Source organism: Lolium rigidum, chromosome 7 (assembly GCF_022539505.1).
Source record: "Lolium rigidum isolate FL_2022 chromosome 7, APGP_CSIRO_Lrig_0.1, whole genome shotgun sequence".
NCBI classification, from domain to species: Eukaryota; Viridiplantae; Streptophyta; class Magnoliopsida; order Poales; family Poaceae; genus Lolium; species Lolium rigidum.
In genome coordinates this window covers 326,324,820-326,347,849 of record NC_061514.1, presented here as the reverse complement: position 1 = coordinate 326,347,849, position 23,030 = coordinate 326,324,820, and the positions used below count along the sequence as shown (strand labels likewise).

The following is a 23,030-nucleotide window of genomic DNA, read 5'->3' as shown; positions in this document are numbered from 1 at the left end:
TATTAGGAGTAGCACCGCGACCAAGATATAAAACTATTGGCTATTGCTCTCTGTACGTTTTCCTCCAATCAGCCGGTCGTTTTAATTTTCCAGCTAAGTAGGCTATTAAGGAGGGCATGCCATCCGTAGTTTTCACATGCGCATGCAGATACACCTTTTCACTTGTGCATGCAAGAAACCCGTTTCACACAGCTTAAAAGAAGGAGATAGAGGACATGCGCAGCAGCTAGAATTAATTCTAAGAAGCAATTAGTTAGACAATTAATTGAAAGTGGGTCTTATTCTTAGGTATTTTGGAACAAATAGTTTTTCACTACGAGCCCAGAATACCGGACCGGAGGGAGTACCATTTTATGATACTATGCATTGTGAGGTTAGTATCATAAACTAGTATCATGTGCATGATACTAGTGTATGATACTTCCCATTATGACTAGTCTAATGGTTAGTATCATCTAGTATCATAATCTTATGATATTTAATTATTTGTAGAATTTCAATGCAATTGTGTGTATAGGATGTATTTAACATTAAATTTTCTAGTTTCACATGCTATGATACAGTATCATATTATGATACCACTAGCATATCTCTCCTCATTAATTATAGTGCCACATCAAATTTTTGCCAAGGTGACATGTATGACACTCCTTATGATACTAGCACTATGGCTAGCCTTAAGGTGTTGTCTTTATGGTGTTTACGCTGCTGCTGAAGCACCGTATCAGGATATTTCCCTTTTTAGCTTTTTTGTGGTTGTGTGCGTCGGTGTTGCCATCAGGGTAATGCATCGTTACGGAGGCTGGATGTAATTTATATCTTCGGGATATTAACATATTTTGTTCATTGAAAAAGTTGTGATATTAAATGTGCTTGGATACATCTTGGCCTGAATTAGTTGCACAAAGCTCCATTGACTCTTTTGTACAGTGCTACTGATCTCTTGGTGGAGAGATCTGTGGTCGTGTACAAATAGCGCTCGCGCGCCAAGTCGATCTGTACTACACGGACTGTAAAAACACAGTGGAGAAACAAATGGCTACTGAGCCGACGAAATCGGTGGCCTTCGTGGCGGTGCCGTTCCCGGCGCAGGGCCACTTGAACCAGCTGCTGCACTTATCCCTGCTGGTGGCGTCGCGGGGTCTCTCGGTGCACTACGCGGCGCCCGCCGCGCACGTCCGGCAGGCGCGGTCACGCCTGCACGGCTGGGATTCCGACGACCTCGGCTCCATCCATTTCCACGACCTCGACGTCTCCACCAACGAGTCCCCGGCGCCCGACCCGACCGCCCAGTGTCCCTTCCCCAACCACCTTATTCCCATGTGGGAGTCCTTCAGCACCGCCGCGAGCGCCCCTCTCGCCGCCCTTCTCCGGAGCCTCTCGGCCACCCACCGCCGCGTGGTGGTTGTGTACGACAGGATCAACTCCTTCGCCGCAGTGGAGGCGGCGCGGCTGGACAACGGCGAGGCGTACGGACTGCAGTGCGTGGCCATCTCCTACCACATGGGATGGCTGGACCCCGGCCACCAGCTCCTGCGCGACCATGCCCTCGAGTACATCCCCATCGACGTCTCCATGTCCAAGGAGTGCATGGAGTACTTGTTCCGTACAACGGCGGAGTTGCAGGACGAAGGGGGCCGAGGCGTGGCCTCGGCCGCCGGCATCGTCATGAACACGTGCCGCGAGCTGGAGGGCGAGTTCATCGACGCCATCGCCGAGCACCCGTCATCCAAGGACCAGAAGTTCTTCGCCGTCGGGCCACTGAACCCGCTGCTGGACGGGAGCACGCACGCTCCGGGGGAGACGCGGCACGAGTGCATGGAATGGCTGGACGCTCAGCCTCCGGCATCGGTGCTCTACGTCTCCTTCGGGACGACTTCTTCTTTCCGGACAGACCAGATCGTGGAGATGGCGGCGGCCCTCAAGGGCAGCAAGCAGAGGTTCATCTGGGTGCTGCGAGACGCCGACCGTGCCGACATATTCACGGAGCCTGGCGAGTGCCCGCACCACAAGCTGATGTCGGAGTTTACAAAACAAACCCATGGAACGGGGCTGGTGATCACCGGGTGGGCGCCGCAGCTGGAGATCCTGGCGCACGGCACCACGGCGGCGTTCATGAGCCACTGTGGCTGGAACTCTACCTTGGAGAGCCTGGGCCATGGCAAGCCTATCCTCGCGTGGCCAATGCACTCCGACCAACCGTGGGACGCGGAGCTTATCTGCAAGTACCTCAAGGTCGGCCTCCTGGTGAGGCAATGGAAGAAGCACGATCAGGTCGTACCGGCAGAGGCCATCCAAGAGGTGATCGAGGAAGCGATGCTTTCAGAAAATGGAATGGTGATGCGCCAGAGGGCGAAGGTGCTCGGTGAGGCCGTTCGTGCATCTGTGGCCAAAGGTGGCTCCTCGAGCAAAGACCTGAACGACTTTATTGCTTACATCACAAGGTGATTGTAGAGGCTTTACTGAAGCATACCGGACTGCTACCTTATGAGAAAAAAATCCAACATATGTTGAATTTGAATTATTTCTCCGGAATAAATTAGACCCCAAACCATGTGATGTTCATACTCCCTCCGTCTATAAATAGATGTCCGAGGTTTGACTAAATTTGGATGTATCTAGACACTAAATAGCGTCTAGATACATCCAGATTTAGACAAATCTCGAACATCTATTTATAGACAGAGGTAGTACTATATATGGTATGGACTTGGATCTAGTGACTTTGTCCCAACAATATCTAAATGATAAAGTTAAACGAAAATTTCAAAGAGTTAAATCCATCGTTAGTCATGGAACTTGTCAAGCAAAATCAGTTTGGTCACTCTACAATGAAAATACGAACTTACAGTCACGGAATACGCGTGGGAGCTTCACAAACGGTCACCGCTCGTGATGTAGCACTGTATTGGCTGGAAAAAAATTCCGCGTCTTCCAGGCGGCGGCGGCGGAAATTTTTTCCTGCTCCAATCTCCGGCGTCTGTGCTCGCCCCCTCTCCTTCCGCTTGCCGCTCCGGCGGTAGGAGGGAGGGGTCCCCGTTTTTTGCATGGTACTTTGTGCTAGGAGTTCTCTGGCATGGCGCGCCGTTGGGGTGGTGGGAGCGGCGCCCGGGCAAATAAATCTGCCTCGACTCTTCTCCCACACCGGCGCTGTCCTTCATGGCAGCGTCTCGGAGTTGGTGGCACTGTGTGCTTGCCGATCTTTCAGATCGGTGGCTTTATGATTCATGGATGGTGTCGGCGAGCGGCGGCGACGACTCCATCAGATTGTTTTTTCCTCCTGCTCTGTCCCCATTGATGCGGCGTTGTCTCCGGCGCCAAGGTGGAGCAGAGAGGATTCATCCAGGAGTACGTGCAGACGGTTGTCTGCACTGGTGACAGCTGGAAGATGGTGCACCTTGTGGTGGGTTCGTGGTTGAAGGCTGATGGTTCTGATTCCCTACTCCGACATCATCGTGCGTGGGTGCCAGTGCTTAAGTTCGATGGCGTGTCCAGGGACATGCTGCCCTGGTCTGATTCTTTCAACGGCAATGGTTTGTCCTATGGCAAACTACATTGGAGGTCCGAAAAGTTGATGATCAGCGATGGAGCCGCGTCGAGCTCATATGAAGAGGTGATCTGTCCATTTTTTCCTTGGTGGCTGCTACGGTGGTGCCGAAGAAGATGGATAGGCGTTGGTTTGTCACATAGGTTTATCCTATCTTTTCAGATCTGTAAGATCGGCACATATGTACTCTGTATCTCGTCTTTTATTTATCAATAAGAATTGTATTACCATGCAAAAAAAAGCACTGTATTGGCTGATGTGGCGCCAAGTGAGACCCACTGTCAGGTCCAGTTGTTTTGCAAAAAGGCCCCTCAAGTTACCCTCGTCATCCCCGTCCTCCCGTGCTCTACAACCTCGTCATCTCCAACCCGCTGGAGTTGCACTCACTCACCGTCCAGTGCGTCCCGCCGGAGTCCCAGGTCGCCGCCCCCTCCCACCAGCTTGTCCTTGGCGCCCACATCGACGACGCCCCCATCCACCTTATCCTCGTGACGCCGTCCTCCTGCTTCCTCCACGCCTGGCCGCGGCGGCCGCGCCGAGGATGGCGCCGTCCCGGCCCCTCCGTGTCCATCTTCCGGCCAGCTCCGTACCAGGGCGAGGTCAACCGCGCCCGGACCATGCCGCAGCGACCGTATACCGTGGCCACAAAGACTTGCGTCGATGAGGTGCACATGTACCACCTTGCCAACAACGGCCAGTATGCAGGCGCCGATGTCGTGCTCAGGGGCCATGATGCCGAGGTGTATGGGTTGGCATGGTGGGGTGGCTGCTGAGCGGGTCGTATGACAAGAAGATCTGTGGATTCTCGCTTCCGGTACTGGAGTGTCTGTTCTGGATGCACAACAGGTGTTTGAGGTAATGTCCTACCAGATGCTTCTGCACGGTTTCTTAATTTTCATGTATCAGTGCATCATCGTTTTATGCGTGTTAATTTTGCAATCTTCAAATATTGTACAAGATAATTAGTAGCCCCGTTTGATGCAGATTTAACACTTGTGTTTTCATAAAACCTGATGATGCTCCCATTTATCTCGTTTTTTTAATCTATGATTGCATTGTGTGGGTTAGATTAGCAATCTTTGAAAATTACTCAACTACGATGCTAGCATCTATGTTTGAAGCAAAAGTAATTAATACTTCTGTTTCTGTCTTCAGACAACCTGCTTATAATGAAACATAGCCAAATATCCCTGAAATGATGAGCTCTCGGGCCATGTCACCACTTCATGCACTGTCTTATTCACTATTTACAAGCCTGTTATGTTGATAATCTGATTAGCTCAACTGTTCCATATCTGATTCTTGTGGTTACGCTAACCAGGCTAGATACTTAATTATTGTACTTCCTCCGGTTCATATTAATGGACTCTACTTTGTCTAGATTCGTATGAATCTAGTTAAATTTTTGGACTAGATGCATGTGTATCTAGACAAAATTGAGTCATTTAATATGAACCGGAGGGAGTACCAGAAACTTGGTTATGTATGGTGCTTTACTTTGAAGCTTGTACTTGAGACAAATTTGCTCTTTGCATTGGTTTCTTATTCAGAAAAAGAACTATTTCAACTGGAATGTGATTTTTTTGGAATATTTGTAGACACTTACTGAGTTGACTACCTGGCTTTAAAAAATTGTAGGCTGGCTCATTTGCCTGACATGCTAACATGACCTCTAACAGAAACGTTACTTCTCTTTTTTGACAATCCTTCAACATGTTGTGTAAAATACATAGTTCTCTAACATGACCTCTAATAGAAACGTGGCTTCTGTTTGTATTCAGATTTCAGAGTGTACATATCCTAAGTTTATGATTTTGCAGGCTCACAAGAATTTGGTTGAAGATGTTGCTTGGCACCTGAAAGATGACAACCTATTTAGATCTGTTTGTGAGCTAAATGTTTATCTGTGTTGAATTTGGATGGCACCCGAAAGAATTTGGTTGCTTGGGACCTGAAAGATGTTGCTTGGCACCTGAAAGAATTTGATTGAACAATCTGTAGTTGCACATCAAAAGGAAGTAAGAATGCTTGATTGGAGTGTCGCTGAGCTAAATGTTTATCTGTGTTGAGTTAGCTCTTTTTTCGATAAAAGGAATATATTAATATCAAAAGATACCAATTACACCCAGCCTCTGCAACAACGCACCACCCTAATGGGACTACGCACACAGCCAAAAAAAAAAGAAAAGAAAACTAAGAAACAAAAGTCCCGCTACAGTATCTCGGGCCTAACAACAGCAATACATCCACCACCAAGACAACACCTGAAATACAGACTCTCCAAAAATGACGCCTTCAAGAAGGGAACAATGCTCTAACATCTTCGTCGCTCGATCAAAGATCTTAGGTTTTCACCCTGAAGATAGTCCCCGCTCTCAAAACAATGCCTCCAAGGTCATTGCCAGGCACAACCAGTTAAGGCCAGACCTTGGGTTTTCATCCTGAAAGGTTGGACTCTGAACTTCACCTGTGTTGTCGCCCCCACTTTCATACCGCTGCTGTGAAGCCCGGAACACCAAGCAAGTCCCTCAACAGCGCGGAGACTTGAACCTGAAAGAACATCTCTCACATTATGTTTTGTGTGTTTGATGTCAATATATGTGATACACTAATGTTTGATTAAGTGGTACAAAGATTACATAGTTTCATATTTGTGTGTGTTGGATTTGGTCGGTCTGTCAAAAGTTAACAGGAAAAATGTGGCCAGGCCGGATAATCCGGGCCGGATATTGTTGAAATATCCGGCCCCCTGATTTTGGCTAAGTCTTCGAGGGAAAGCAGCGCAGTATGGGGGCCGGACATTTGCCCGGATATTGTCCCGGTATTGTACCAGGGCCGGAATATCCGGGCCGGATATTTTGGAAATATCCGGCCCCCTCGTTTTTGGCTAAGGACTGGAAGAAAAGTGAACCAGTACAAGGGCCGGACATTTGGCCGGATAAAGTCACTGTTTTGTCCCGAAGGCCGGATTATCCGGGGGGGCGGATTATCCGGCCCTTACTTAGGCCGGAATATCCGGCCCCCCGGAAGCTGCAACGGCTCAATTTTGAGGCGAGGTATAAATACCCCCCTTCTTCTACCTTGGTTGCTTGCTCAATCATTACACAAGAAATCTGCCAAGCCACCTCCATTAGAGCCACCTCAAGAAAGTCAAGATTTGCAAGATCTCCTTCCTCCCCCAACCAAAGCTCTTGATCTTTGGAGATTCGAAGGAGAAGACACCGATCTACATCCTCACCGAAGCGTTCTTCATTTCCCCCTCTCTTGTTTGAGGGATCTCATGCTAGTGTTCCTATTTGGTTCCCTAGTTGATTTGTTGTTGATGTGTTGTTGTTGATTGTTGTATTGTTACAGATTTGGGAGCCTCCAATTTGGTTGTGGATGTGTGCCCCAAGAACTTTGTAAAGGCCCGGTTTTCGCCTCGAGGAAATCCCTTAGTGGAAGTGGGCTAGGCCTTCGTGGCGTTGCTCACAGGAGATCTGAGTGAAGCCTTCGTGGCTGTTGGTTTGGCTTGCGTAGCAACCACACTCCTCCAAACGTAGACGTACCTTCTTGCAAAGGAAGGGAACTACGGGAATCATCTCCGTGTCATCGCGTGCTCCACTCTCGGTTACCTCTATCCCACTCTATCTACTATTGCGTAGCTATACCTTGCTTAGTTGATATCCTTGTCATATAGGTAAATTCACTTAGTTGCATATCTAGAGAATTTACCTTTCGTGTCAAGCCTAAATTGAAAAAGAACTAAAAATTGGTTAGCACCTATTCACCCCCCTCTAGGTGCGGCATACGATCCTTTCAATTGGTATCGAGCCTCGGCTCTTATTTCGGGCTTAACCGCCTAAGAGTATGCCGGACGAGGAGCCCTCGGTAGGGGCCGCCAAGTTGGTCTCCGTGGAAGACTTCAATTCATTGAAGTCCTCCATGGAAGCCCAAATGGAAAGCATGAAAAAGATGATTGCCGAGCTTTTGACTCCGGCCCCTCCCAAGGCTCCTAGTGTAGAGGTAAAAGACACGGGTGCGTTAGATGAGGGAGAGGCTTCGGACTTACCCTCATCTACCAAACCCGTGGAAGGTGATAACTTAAACACTATCAAATCTACCGAGTGCATCTCCTAGGGGAACTAGTGGAGGTGAAAGCTACAATCGAGTAGCTCCACCTTTCCTATCTCCCGATATACCGGTTCCCCATCCCCATTTAAACATTCGGGGCGACCCACCTAAGTTTTCCGTTGATAATTTCGATACTTGGCAATTTGAGTTCCGCTCTCATGTTTGTAGTGCCTCAAATGAACTATGGAGAATCATCTTGGAGGGCTTCAAGCCATACAACCCCGACAAGTTGACTAGAAGAGAAGCAATTGATAGTCAACTCAACAACACCGCCCTCCACATGATTCAAACTAGTGTGGGGACACCGGAATTGCATCGTGTCCGGAACTACACCACCGCCAAGGAAGCTTGGGACGGCTTGGCCGCTAGTTGCATTGGAAGTGAGAGCACAAGGAGGAACAAGTATAATGCTCTTAAGAATAAAGCCGAAGGATTCATGAGGCTACCGGATGAAGATCATGAACTCATGTATGGAAGACTTGTCACGGTTGCCGATGCCTTCCGGCTTATTGGTGCCACCCACATCAATGACTCTTGGATCAAGGAGAAGTACATTGAATGCATGATGCCATTTGCACCCATTGATGTCAAGACTCTTGTGGGAAGGGAATGCTATTCCTCTCTCACCTCTCAACAAGTCGTGCACGAGATGCAAGCTCTCAAGGTGCTTGAGGAAACCTCTCATGATTCTCGCAATCGTGCTCTTGGGATGGCAAAAGGTGCCAACCTTGCCTTGGTGGTCAACTCCGGTGAAGAAGTGATTCCTCAAGAATCTTATAGGGCATCATGGAGTATGTCCTATCCGGAAGATTTGCAATGCCACTACCATGATCACATGGCCTTCCATGCAAAATCCTTTTGGGTTGATCCCTCCAAGGCCAAGGAAGACAACATCAAGAGGAACAACAAAAGTGGTTTCACTAGCTTTGGTCCAAAGACAAGATCTTGCTACAATTGTGATGACAAGCGCCACTTCATTGCCGAATGCCCCTATGAAAATAGAGAGCTTCATAATGGGAGGCTCATTCCCAAGGACAAGAGCAAGGACACAAAGGGCAAGTATTTAAAAGCCCCCAACAAGAAGTTCTACAACAACAAGACCAAGAAGGGCAAGAGGCCCTCAAGAGTTGTGCTAGTAACAAGGGAAGAATATTCATCCGATGAAGTTGAAAGTTCTAGTGGTGATGAAGATGAAGAAAGCTCAAAGGAATTGGCCGCCATCGTCACCACCAACATACCCTCTTCATCTCTCTTTGAATCTCCCAATGAGAACCCTCCTATCAAGAATGCACAGTGCTTCATGGAAAGGTCCTCCTTGGACACATCTATCGTGCTATCAACTCAAGAAGAGTATACCTCCGGAGATGATGATGTTGATGATGAAGAAGATGCATCCTCCAATGGATTGGTCGCTCTTGCCTCCCTTTCCACTAACTCTTCATCACCAAGTGAATCCCCCAATGAGGTCATCCTAGTGGAGGAAGAAAGTTGCCTCATGGCTAAATCCTCCGAGGTATCATCTCCTAACCCCTCTATTCCTAACATATCTAGTGAACTAGGGGTTGATGATGCTAGTCTAAAAGTGAAACAAGAAATGCTATATTTTGATGATTTCATTCTCAACCTACAAGGTAACACTAAAAAGCATGTTTCAAACCTCATGATTCGTTTAGCTCAACAAAGTGATATGCTTGAGAAAAAGGGTCAAATAGAGAGAGAAGACTCTCTCGAAATCCATGCTCTTAAAAATGCTCTTGAGGAATGTCAAGAAACCATAGCTTCTCTTGAAGAGAGGTTAGAAAATATTGAAGAGCCTCAAGATAAAATTAACAAGCTCACTAAAGCTAGAGATCTTGCTAGGGCTAAGAATAAAGTGTTTACAAAGGAAAAGGCCCAATTTGGGGTTGATCATGAGAAACTTGTGAAGGATCTAGATGAACTAGACAAAGCTCACAAAGCTTTGAAGAGTGAATACACTCTCCTATCCAAGTCGTTTGAGCAACTTCAAATTAGGCTTGCTTCATATGATGTGCCTAGTTCCTCTACTCCTCTATGTGATCATGCAAATATTATTGAGGAAAATGCTAGGTTGAAGGATGAACTTGCTAAGGCCTCCTCTCCCCAAAGTAAACTTTCTTTGGATGATCTTTTGAGTAAGCAAAGATCAAACAATGGGAAGGAGGGCCTTGGTTTTAATGCCAAGGCAAAGAAGGCAAACAAGCAAAAGGCCAAGCCCGCACAAGAGAAGAAGAAAGACGTCACTAATGGTGAAGCCTCCAAGGGCAAAACCATGAATGATGATGATGCGGGAATTGCTAACCCTCACTATGTTTTATTTAAAGATTATTATGGTGATGTTTATGCTAAATATGTTGGCCCATATGATGGTTATGTTGCTTGGTCTATTTGGGTCCCAAAGACCCTTGTTGCTAACAAAAGAGGACCCATTGCGAAATGGGTACCTAAATCCAAGAATTGATCTCATGTAGGACTATGCCGCCGGAGGTTCAAAATGGGTACTTGATAGTGGATGTACAAGTCATATGACCGGCGGCAAGAACCTCGTCAAGGAGTTGAGGCCTAACATTAATGATATCACCGTCTCCTTTGGCGATAATTCTACATCCGAGGTATTGGGTTTTGGCAAGGTTGTGGTTGCACACAACATTACTCTTATGGATGTCATGCTTGTCAAAACCCTTGGTTACAATTTGCTTTCCGTTTCCGCCCTTGGCAAGATGGGTTTCGCCATCTTTATTGATAATGATATTGTGGTCCTCTTGTGGAGCAAGACTCTAAAAGTCGCATTCGTTGGGTATCGCGAACACAACTTGTATGTGGTGGACTTTTCGGGGACCACCACGACAAGTGCGATGTGCCTATTCGGAAAGGCGGACGTGGGTTGGTTGTGGCATCGCCGCCTAGCCCATGTCAACATGAGAACTTTGCAAAGTCTTCACAAGGGGAACCATATTGTGGGACTAATGGAAAATGTGTCTTTTGCCAAAGATCGTGTTTGTAGGGCTTGTGTTGAAGGCAAAATGCATGACTCTCCGCATCTAAGCAAGACCATTATCTCTTCCAAGAGGATCTTGGAGCTCCTTCATGTGGATCTCTTTGGTCCCGTTACTCATGCAAGTCTTGGTGCGAAAAAACATTGCTTGGTGATTGTCGATGACTACTCAAGATACACTTGGGTCTACTTTCTCAAGACGAAAGATGAGACTCAACAAATATTCATTGACTTTGCTACCGAGGTGCAACGCCAACACAACCTCCTCATTATGGCAATAAGAAGTGACAACGGCTCCGAGTTCAAGAACTATACACTCAATGATTTTCTTAGTGATGAGGGGATTCGTCATCAATATTCCGCTGCTTACACCCCTCAACAAAATGGTGTTGCGGAGAGGAAGAACCGGACTCTTATGGATATGGCAAGGTCTATGATGGCGGAGTATAAATCCCGCTATAACTTTTGGGCCGAAGCCATCTCCACCGCTTGTCACTCCTCCAACCGGCTCTATCTCCGCAAGGGCTTGAACAAGACTCCATATGAAATACTCACCGGGAACAAGCCTAATATCTCATACTTCAAGGTGTTCGGGTGTGATGAAATACCTCAAGATGCCATAGTAAGAATGGGTGTGGGATTTTTCCGCCCCATTGAGGGACACGGTGTGGCGTCTCGGGAAGAACTATGCTCTACCACGGTGGAGCCCTCATCTTCTCAACATCAACAAACCTTACCTAGTGAAGCAAATGATGCACCAACCCAAGAACAAGAACAAGACTCTCCCTCTTATGTGCAAGATCAAGGACAAGATCAAGGTCAAGATCAACCAATCACTCATAATGGCTCCAATGAGGATCCAATCAACTCTTGCCCTTCTCCGAACATTGTTCAAGATCAAGCACATGAGATTGAGCAACCCCAAGCAATTGAGGAAGCTCAAGTTCAAGGTCAAGACAGGGGACCCAAATGATCAAGTTGATCAAGTGACACCTCCAAGGCCTAGAAAGACCAAGGAGGAGATCGAGGCCCGTCGTCTAGCAAGAAGAGAAAGGAACCTCGAGCTTCGTGGACACACTCATGACAAGGTTCTTGGTGATGTAAGGGCAAAGGTTTCCACAAGAAGGCAATTGGCGAACTTTAGCCATCATCATGCTTATATCTCCTTAGTGGAACCCAAGAAAGTATTTGAAGCCCTTGAAGATTCGGATTGGTTGGAAGCTATGCATGAAGAACTCAACAACTTCAAGCGCAACAAAGTGTGGACTTTAGTAAAGAAGCCTAAGGAGTGCCGCAATGTTATAGGCACTAAATGGATTTTCAAGAACAAGCAAGATGAGTTTGGAAATGTTGTGAGGAACAAGGCAAGATTGGTGGCTCAAGGGTTCTCTCAAGTTGAGGGTATTGACTTTGGAGAAACCTATGCTCCCGTGGCTCGCCTTGAGTCCATCCGTATCCTTCTTGCTTATGCTTCGCATCACAACTTTAAGTTACAACAAATGGATGTGAAAAGTGCTTTTCTTAATGGTCCTTTGCATGAAGAGGTTTATGTTAAGCAACCCCGGGGTTCGAGGATCTCAACTTTCCTAACCATGTCTACAAGCTTGATAAAGCACTTTATGGTCTCAAACAAGCTCCTAGAGCTTGGTACGAGCACCTTAAGGAATTGTTGGTAGACCGTGGGTTTGATGTTGGGCTAATCGACCCCACTCTTTTTACTAAGAGGGTCAATGGGGAGCTTTTCGTTTGCCAATTATATGTTGATGATATTATATTTGGATCTACTAACAAAGCTTTCAATGATGAATTCTCAAAGCTTATGACCGATAGGTTTGAGATGTCTATGATGGGAGAGATGAAGTTCTTCCTTGGTTTTGAGATCAAGCAATTGAGGGAAGGAACCTTCATCAACCAAGCAAAATATCTCCAAGACATGCTCAAGAGGTTCAAGATGACCGAGATGAAGGGTGTGGCCACTCCTATGGTTACCAAATGTCATCTTGCACTTGATCCCAATGGTAAAGAGGTGGATCAAAAGGTATATCGCTCCATGATTGGATCCTTGCTTTACCTTTGTGCATCTAGACCGGACATAGTGTTGAGTGTTGGTGTGTGTGCAAGGTATCAAGCTTCTCCTAAAGAGAGCCACATGATGGCTCTCAAAAGAATCTTTCGATATTTGGTTGATACCCCAAGATATGGTATTTGGTACCCCAAAGGCTCAAGTTTTATTCTCAATGGTTATACCGATGCGGATTGGGCGGGTGACAAGGATGATAGGAAATCAACTTCCGGGGCTTGCCAATTCCTTGGTAGGTCCTTGGTGTGTTGGTATTCTAAGAAGCAAAATTGTATATCTCTCTCCACCGCCGAAGCCGAATATGTTGCCGCCGCAAGTGGATGCATTCAATTGTTATGGATGAGGCACACTTTAAAGGAATACGGTGTCATTTGTGACAAAGTGCCTCTATTATGTGACAATGAAAGTGCCATCAAGATTGCCTATAATCCGGTGCAACATTCAAGAACGAAGCATATTGAGATCCGGAATCATTTCATTAGGGATCATGTTGCCCGGGGTGATATTGAGCTTATCTATGTTCCTACCAAAGATCAACTTGCCGATATATTCACGAAGCCTCTTGATGAAGCAAGGTTCTCTTATTTGAGGAATGAGCTAAATATCATTGATTCAAGGAGTATAGCTTGACCATCTTGCAAACACACTTTCGTCTCAAAACTTTATTTGGTTTAGATGTGGGCATGGAAATAGGGGAGTGCGGTTTAAATCATTGAGCTATCCCTCCCCCATAATGCCAACATTAAGAAATCATTCTCTTTATATCATATGTTGATATGTGAGCTTCAATGATGAGTAGTGGCTTGGACCCAAGATATATCTTCGCGGTGCCATGCCACAACACTCATATATGGTGGCCTAGGCTACCACACTCTTCTTTGTGAAGAGTTGGAGTTATTTGGATCTTATCGCCTCTTATTTGACAAATCCATGTTCTTATGGGAAATCACTCGAGTTTGGCCTTATTTGTTCATATCTTGCAAACTTGAGTGACCATGTACCATCAACAGTTTGTATCGTCTAAAACCTAAGCCTACTCTCCCCTATAAGCCATTTCCATCTTGCTCATTTGTCATGTTTGGTAAAAACTTGGAGTTTGAGGTGGTTCGGTCGGATGATCTAGGTGGCTCCATCTTATTGGTAAATTTGCACCTTATATGTGACGTGATACATTATTGCATCACATATGGGTCCCGCAAATAACCAACGAAAGATGGGCCGGATTCCCGGTGTTTACGGAATTTTCCGAGCACCCGGATAATCCGGCCCCGGGAGACATCGGATAATCCGGCCCGGCCGGATTATCCGCCCTAAGCTAGGGCCGGATTATCCGACTCGGGCAGATCTTGAAAGGGCTGAGGTCGAGGCCACGGGGGGAAACGGTTCACACCTCCTCCCCCACGCGCCTCTCTCTCTCTTTCTCCTCTCAAGATCGCCGGATCTTCTCCTCCTCGCCGGAGACGCTCCGTCCGCCCCCTCTCGGAGTTCTTGGGTGGATCGGGTGCATCTCCTCCCTAGCTACCTTCTCCTCCAAGCGGTTTCCACAATGGATGTGGGTATGATTCACAATCTCTAACCCTAGATGTTGTGTTTTATATGTGCTATTTTCTTGGTGGAATTGGTGTCTAGTTGTTCCAAATCGTTTGTAGTGTACTCCTCTTGCATGCTATGAGGCCGATCTAGTCTTAGACAAGCTTTTGATTGGAAAACTGCATATCTCGCAGGGCCGGATTATCCGCCCCCCGAGCTGGCCGGATTATCCGGCCAGGCCGGATTATCCGCCCCCAGGGGACACCGGATTATCCGGCCTGGAGCTTCATCGCCGCTGCAGTTCTTGCTTCAATCTATCATGTCTAGATTTGTACCGACTTATAGCATGCTTCTCGAGTATATTACTGTATCTTACATGACTTATGAGCATTACCTTTCCTTTGCTACCCGCCTTTGCTTCTCACAGGTGGTGCTTCTCGGGGTGGTCGGAGACGCTCAAGGCATGATCGATCTAGTGACGAGTTTGCAACCAATGCACCTCGCAAGTCCGTCACTGCAAGGCGGAAGAACAAGGAAGTGAGGGAGAACTACAAGGCCATGGACCCAGTCTCTTATTCCGCTATTCGCATGAAGAACTGGTATGAAGATGTCCCAAGGGATGAAGAGATTGAGGGCAGGAGATTCTGGTGCATTGAGCAGGAATTCATCTACAAGGACATCTATGAGCCCATGAAGAATCTGAGACCCATGCAAGCTATTGATGTGGACATTCTGGCTGAAAACAATCACTTTGAAGATGCCATCTGGGTAGCTGGAAGGTTGGGTTTGCATGATATCATGAAGATTCAATGTGACTATAGCCCAGAATTGGTGAAGCAATTCTTTGCCACTTTGGCAATCAAGAAAGATGAGGAACACACTATGGAATGGATGACTGGCTCCACTCACTTGCGGTGCCACTCTACGCCAATTTGCTGGTTTTCTTGGAGTTCCCGTTGATGGGGGTCGTCGTCTTCATGGACCACAACAGGCAGATAAGAATGCTCTTGTGCATCTCTATACCTCAGCGGGGAAAATTGGTTATACTAAGGGGCTGCTTCCCATATACAATCAGCTGCTTCGGTTCTTTCGGGCAACCATTTGCCCAAGTGGTGGTAACAATGATGCTCTCCGGGGAGTCCTTGTGAACCTTATGCACCTCAGCTATAAGTGTGCTCGTGATGGGAATGAGGAACGGAACTTCACTCTTGATATCATTGATTTTATCTTCCATGAGATCCATGATGCTATGGTCTCCCGGACCTCCATACCCTATGCTCCCTACATCCAGCTTCTCATCAACAACTCTGTGGCTGTGGTTGGTGAAGACTTGAGTGGGTATCCTTTGGTGACGCACCATGTCAAGAAGGCCTACAAGGTTAAGCCAGTCTCTTCAGCTGTTCCTGCTCCTGACTCCTTCATGGGTGATGCTTGTTCTAGTGGTTATGCTCCTGCTCGTCATCGTGATGTCCCGGCTATGAGGAAGCAAGTGACCCGGCTTAGTTGGTTCCAGCGTCATATCCTTTGCATGAACATTGAGATCCATAAGGAGAACTATGCAGCTAGCCGAGAGCGTTCTGAGATTAAGCATACTCAGGCGGTTATTCTTCACAAGCTTAGTGGTGATCAAGGACCCCCGCCTCAGCCTCCAGGTCACCAGGGATACAGTGGTTGGCACTCAGCAAAGGTCCAACACCTCTCGCCGCTCTCCGGATGCACCTGACACTGATGAGGAAGAAGAGGAAGTGGCATACGAGTCCGATGATGATGATGCCTCCGAGTGATTCTCATGGGACGTGTAGCATCGCGCTTGTCCCCTTTTTGGCGTCTCGATGCCAAAGGGGGAGAAGTGTTCTATTAGGATTTCGGGGATTTGCATGGTTTGGGCACAAGCATATGCGTTTATCATTCTTATATTGCTTGTGTTCCCTCTTTAGTTGAACTATTTGGTTTGTTTGTGTGCCGTTCAAAACTATGTGCTATGTGGTGTGAGACATTGTTATGGTTTTCGGATTTCTATTTGTTGAGATCAAGGATATTACATTGTGTGTGATGCTATATCTCCGCATTATATATCTACACATGGGTATGATTTCTTGCTTCCTATCTCAACCTCTTATGTGTCAATGTCTTTTGTTAGAGCTCATGTTGGATATCTCTTGTGTTGAGGCACCATACTCCTATGTGTTGTGTATTTGTATTCAAATGCAAATTACTTATATGCACACATGTAGGGGGAGTGCCTCTATGTCTTGCCATCATGCTTGTCTCTATTGTGATTCCTTGGCAAATCCGTATATTGTCATCAAACACCAAAAAGGGGGAGATTGAAAGAACATCTCTCACATTATGTTTTGTGTGTTTGATGTCAATATATGTGATACACTAATGTTTGATTAAGTGGTACAGGGATTACATAGTTTCATATTTGTGTGTGTTGGATTTGGTCGGTCTGTCAAAAGTTAACAGGAAAAATGTGGCCAGGCCGGATAATCCGGGCCGGATATTGTTGAAATATCCGGCCCCCGATTTTGGCTAAGTCTTCGAGGGAAAGCAGCGCAGTATGGGGGCCGGACATTTGCCCGGATATTGTCCCGGTATTGTACCAGGGCCGGAATATCCGGGCCGGATATTTTGGAAATATCCGGCCCCCTCGTTTTTGGCTAAGGACTGGAAGAAAAGTGAACCAGTACAAGGGCCGGACATTTGGCCGGATAAAGTCACTGTTTTGTCCCGAAGGCCGGATTATCCGGGGGGGGGGGAGCGGATTATCCGGCCCTTACTTAGGCCGGATTATCCGGCCCCTCGGAAGCAGCAACGGCTCAATTTTGAGGCGAGGTATAAATACCCCCCTTCTTCTACCTTGGTTGCTTGCTCAATCATTACACAAGAAATCTGCCAAGCCACCTCCATTAGAGCCACCTCAAGAAAGTCAAGATTTGCAAGATCTCCTTCCTCCCCCAACCAAAGCTCTTGATCTTTGGAGATTCGAAGGAGAAGACACCGATCTACATCCTCACCGAAGCGTTCTTCATTTCCCCCTCTCTTGTTTGAGGGATCTCATGCTAGTGTTCCTATTTGGTTCCCTAGTTGATTTGTTGTTGATGTGTTGTTGTTGATTGTTGTATTGTTACAGATTTGGGAGCCTCCAATTTGGTTGTGGATGTGTGCCCCAAGAACTTTGTAAAGGCCCGGTTTCCGCCTCGAGGAAATCCCTTAGTGGAAGTGGGTTAGGCCTTCGTGGCGTTGCTCACGGGAGATCCGAGTGAAGCCTTCGTGGCTGTTGGTTTGGCTTGCGTAGCAACCACACTCCTCCAAACGTAGACGTACCTTCTTGCAAAGGAAGGGAACTACGGGAATCATCTCCGTGTCATCGCGTGCTCCACTCTCGGTTACCTCTATCCCACTCTATCTACTATTGCGTAGCTATACCTTGCTTAGTTGATATCCTTGTCATATAGGTAAATTCACTTAGTTGCATATCTAGAGAATTTACCTTTCGTGTCAAGCCTAAATTGAAAAAGAACTAAAAATTGGTTAGCACCTATTCACCCCCCCTCTAGGTGCGGCATACGATTCTTTTAGAACCTCCCTTAGCTAGTCCTCCCATCCGGCCTTCATGAAATTCTCTTCTTCCGACTTTCATCATGGATCCATAGTCACTTGATGTCAACACAGAAAAAGAGCTTCTCGCCGCTCCCTCCAGAACCAACCGGTCGGAATAAAAGGATGGGTGCACGCGACCGAATACCGCCCGATCCAGCAAACTACAGGCAAAAGATGCGCTGATGCATTCGCCGGTGGAGCCTTCCGGAACTCAACACTCCGGCTAGATGAAATGATCAACATTCGGTAGGTCTTCATCTTCGCAGAAGAAGAACCCTAGGACCACCACCTTCAAACCCGAAGCAGACGAACAGGCCCCCACGCCGCCATCCGCTGACCAACGATGACGAAGGAGAATTCGGTGGATGGCGGAAGCCGCAACCACACCATCCTCGCCCCGCAAATCGCCGCCCCTTCCTCGCGCCGCCGGCTGAAGCCGACGATGGATCTCAGCGGGCACAAGATCCAACAGCCGCCGCCACCACCATCCATCGCTGGAGGCCGTGGAGGAGGAGCCGCCGCCGCACATCCAGGGACGCCGCCCTAGACGCGGAGCACGCCGATGCCGGAGGTCGACGCCCCAGCCGCCACCGTCGGTCGCCGCCTCCAACAAGCCCCCAGGAACTTTGGCGCTGGGACCCGCCGCCACCGTGGCCAACGCCGACGGCAGCGGCGGAGGGAGGGGCGGCGGAAGGAGGGAGATCGCCCCCCCGGTGGCGCCCTGGGGAGCGCCACGGGAGGGGTTAGGGGAGGGGTTACGGGAGGGGTTCTGGTTTTCTCATGGAAACGCCATCCACTACGGATACCTATAGTTAGCTCTATCTTCCTCCTCTCCTCCGGGGCGGCGCTGGGATGCAGCGGACCGGAGCGGGGGGGGGGGGGGGGGGGGGGGAGCCACCAGCCACGGCGGAACGCTGAGCTCCGCCAGTGACCAAGGCTGGCCGAGGCTAGGGTTAGCCGTTTGGCACAAGAAGGTGCAGGGCAGCGCCGAGATGTAGGGGAAACGGGCGAGGAGGTACGCGTGCACGTGCCTGGTGCAACACAGGCAGGCTAGGTATACAGGTACCATGATAATTTCGCTCGACAACTCGTGCCTGATTTGCCCAGGAAGACCCAAGAAATCTTGACTTCTGACGCAAGCCAACACAAATAACATTAGAAAGGGTGGCGCCATGCTCTAAAATACTCTATCCGTTGGAGATGACTTTATACTAAGGTATCCGATACAGAAGCTAGACCGTAGAGCTTAAGTTGCCAAGGGAACTACTAGGTGCATTTTTTCAATAAAGGGAATATATTAATATCAGAAGATACCAATTACACCTAGCCTCTGCAATAAGGCACCGCTCTAATGGCAATACAAATGCACACAGCCAAAAAAAGAGAAAAGAAAATAAGAAAAAAGAGCCCGCCACAACATTCCAGCCTAAGAACCAACAATACAACCACCACCATGACAACAGCTGAACTTCAGACTCTTCAAACGCGAAGCCTCCAAGAAGGGAACGGTGCACCAGCGCCGTCGTCGCCTGATCAAAGATCTTAGGTTTTCACCCTGAAGATTGTTCGCGCTTTCAAAACAATGTCTTCAATAAGGTCATTGCTAGGCACATCCAATTACAGTCAGACCTTGGATTTTCATCCTGAAAGGTAGGACTCTGAACTTCACCTGTGCTGCAGGCCCCACTTTCATACTGCTGCTGTAAACCCAGAATACCAAGCAAGTTCCTCACCATCGCATAGACTTAGACCTCCATTGCTAGTACTCCAAATCCAGCCATCATCATATTCTCCGTCTCTGACTTCACCCAAGACCAAAATGGCGTTGTATGGGAAGAAAGAACAGAGCTTCGCGCCGCTCCCTCCGAAATCAAACGTTCGGAATAAACGCATAGGTACAAACGACCGAATACCACCCTATCCAGCAAACTCTAGGCAATATGTGCACTGTTACATTCGTCGATGGTGCCTTCCGGAACACAACATCGAGAATGACATGCCTCAGGCAAGTCTTCATCTTTGCACAAAAGAGCAACCAGCTGATGCGAGTGGACGGGTGGGGTGGTAGAGTCACCAGATGATCAAACAGGACTTTATTTCAAGTTTGACATTTGTCAGTGGAACACATCGATGGATGGAATTGGTTCAAAACATAATCTGATGGCCAACGATAATCAGGTGACGTGATGCCTTGCATGAGCAGTTTGCAACATTAAATGAAAATAGTTGGGATCAACTTTATAGAAAAAAAATTATATAAAATAACATTAATCTTACCGTTTTTTGTGAATTAACATAAATCTTACCAAGCCGATTATGAGAAGTAGTAGGTCACCAAATTAGAATGTCCCTTTTTTCTGGGTTTTTAAATGCTATCTCGGGATAAATCAAATATGAATTTAGAATTTCATAGTGTGCTCTAGAGGCATCTCGTATTATTCGTGGCGTAGAAAGTTTGCATAGGTCTGGAAGCGTGCACGTGCCTGCTATCGTGCCTGGTGCAACACATGCAACGTATACACGTACCATGGTTTCGCTCCACCATTGCCTTGCCGGACAACTTCGTGCCTGATTTGCCCATGAATTTGTATGAAATCTTGACTTCCGACGCAAGCCAACAAAAATAACACGTCAGAGAGAGTGGCGCCGTGCTCTAAAATACTCTATCCCACGACCCCTGATCATGTGCAATATCCAGCACACCACATGGTGCAAACCGCGCGCGCTCCATGCACAACCCGAAGTCCCGATCAAGCTCTCTTCAGTCTTGACCAGCTATAAAAACCACACCAAATCCAAGCTCACACCATCACACAGGTTTCACCTACTCAATGGAGAAGAAGAGGGTGGCCATCATCGGCGCCGGCGTGAGCGGCCTGGCGGCGTGCAAGCACCTGCTGGAGCGCGGCTGCCGGCCCGTCGTCTTCGAGGCGGACACGCTCCTTGGCGGTGTGTGGGCGCGGACGCCGGACTGCACCTCGCTGCAGTCTGAGCGGGCCATGTACCAGTACTCCGACTTCCCGTGGCCGGACTCCGTCACCGAGATGTTCCCGAACTGCCGCCAGGTCGCCGACTACCTCCATGCCTACGCGCGCCACTTCGGCGTGCTCGATTGCGTCAGGTTCCGGCATCGTGTGGTAGGGATGGAGTATGTGGGTGTCGGCGAGGAGGAGGTGGCGGCTTGGGAGGAGTGGGCCGGGTGCGGCGAGGCGTTTGGGGATGGGGTCGGCGAGTGGCGGCTCACTGTGGCCGACGCAGAGGACAACGTTGAGGTAACGACACCAGTGAGTAGTGACAACAAGTTCATTTTCCTGCGTGGTTCATTTAGTCAGCCACTAACTGAATTCAGTGATCTTCTGACCTGCAAAGGTATGCACACATGCCATTTCAAATAGTAATCCCTCCATTCTAAATTAGTTTTCGCAGCTTATATTAGATTTGGTGCTCATCTCAAAGTGTATGTTCGCCTATTTTGTAAAAAAAAATACTAGGACAACTAATTTGAAACAAAGTTGTCTAGAAAAGGTACCGTACAAAAGTGTCGTGGAAAAATCTTTGTACTATACTATGTTTTCTGTAACTCAACTACTCAACATACTTTTCTTGCAAAAAAAAAAAACAACTGACCATAGTGTTTCCTATATCCAGACACACGTGGCAGACTTTGTGGTTTTCTGCATCGGGAGGTTTAGTGGTGTGCCCAACATACCAACCTTTTCTCGAGGAAAAGGTCCAGAAGCATTTGATGGGCAGGTGATCCACACCATGGATTACTCCAAAATGGGCACCAAGAAAGCTAACGAGATGTTGAAGGGCAAGCGTGTGACTGTCATTGGCTACCTGAAATCAGCGCTGGATGTTGCCGCTGAATGTGCAGAACTAAATGGTACAAACTCGTTCTACCAAAATAATAATTTTCTATTTTCGTGCCAAAATTTAATATGTTATCACATATTTTGGTTTGTGTGAGAAAAGGTAGCGTACTGGTCCTGAAATTGTGTATTATGCAATCGTCTGAATTTCAGCAATTGTCTGAGAACTTGGACAAATCTTATTGGTCCTGCAGGTACTGAACATCCATGTACAATGGTAGTCCGAACAAAGCATTGGATCTTTCCAAACTACTATGCCTGGGGATTCCCAATATCGTATTTGTATCTAAATCGCTTCTCTGAACTCCTTATTCACAAGCCTGGAGAAGGCTTCCTCCTAAGCCTCGTAGCCACCATCTTGACACCATTGGTACTGCAAATCACCATGTGTAATTTTTTCTCTAAGTAATTTATACACTAATTACGTTTCAAACTAAACTATTATAGTACATGTTTTCTTGTTTGTCTATGGGTACGTAGAGGTGGCTATTCTCGAAGTTTGCTGAGAGCTACTACTCCATTCCCATGAAGAAGCATGACATGGTGCCTGAGCATAGCCTTTTTGAGGCCCTAGTGACATGCTTGATTGCCATTACACCCAAGGACCATTACAAGAGACTAGATGAAGGCAGCATTATTCTGAAGAAGTCAAAGACATTTACCTTCTGCAAGGAAGGTGTGCTTGTTGAAGGCGAGTCTTCACCGATAAAGAGCGACGTAGTTATCTTCGGAACAGGGTTCAAGGGGGATCAGAAGATCAAGGACATGTTTGTATCTGAATATTTTCAGAGTATTGCAGTCGGACCAACATCCTCAACGTTACCACTCTATAGGTTACTGCCCTATATATATCCTTTCTTTATATTTCTAGCTAGTTTCCAATGTATTAAACGTTGCTAATTATTTGTTATTTTCAGGGAGTGTATACATCCTAAGATTCCACAACTCGCGGTCCTTGGTTACTCCGAGAGCTTGGCGAACCTCTACACTTCAGAAATTCGGGCCAAGTGGCTGGCACATTTCCTGGATGGTGGATTCAGATTACCAAGTGTTAAATCAATGCAGAGTGATATTCTTGAGTGGGAGAAATTCATGAAACGCTACTCTCGCGGCTACTTCCGCAGGTCCTGTATAGGGGTTCTTCATATCTGGTATAATGATCTACTATGCAAGGACATGGGATGCAACCCTAGAAGGAAGAAGGGCTTTTTCGCTGACTTGTTTGACGTCTATGGTCCCAGTGATTATATTAATCTTCGCCCTAAGTAA

At 47.4% G+C, this 23,030-nt stretch overlaps 2 protein-coding genes and 1 pseudogene across 2 annotated transcripts; all 3 read left to right on the top strand.

Annotated features, from left to right (window-relative positions):
- Positions 1 to 1,035: 1,035 nt before the first annotated feature.
- On the top strand, positions 1,036 to 2,565 carry LOC124673920 (cis-zeatin O-glucosyltransferase 1-like). The gene has a single exon (XM_047209967.1). It carries the CDS (start codon positions 1,036 to 1,038, stop codon positions 2,446 to 2,448), a length of 1,413 nt encoding a protein of 470 aa, XP_047065923.1. The 3' UTR covers positions 2,449 to 2,565.
- Positions 2,566 to 3,388: 823 nt separating this feature from the next.
- LOC124673358 lies at positions 3,389 to 5,460 on the top strand (annotated as a pseudogene).
- Positions 5,461 to 20,720: 15,260 nt separating this feature from the next.
- LOC124669599 (probable flavin-containing monooxygenase 1) lies at positions 20,721 to 23,030 on the top strand. The gene is made up of 5 exons (XM_047206184.1): positions 20,721 to 21,161; positions 21,538 to 21,775; positions 21,956 to 22,131; positions 22,242 to 22,594; positions 22,679 to 23,030. Exons 1-5 carry the CDS (start codon positions 20,721 to 20,723, stop codon positions 23,028 to 23,030), a joined length of 1,560 nt encoding a protein of 519 aa, XP_047062140.1.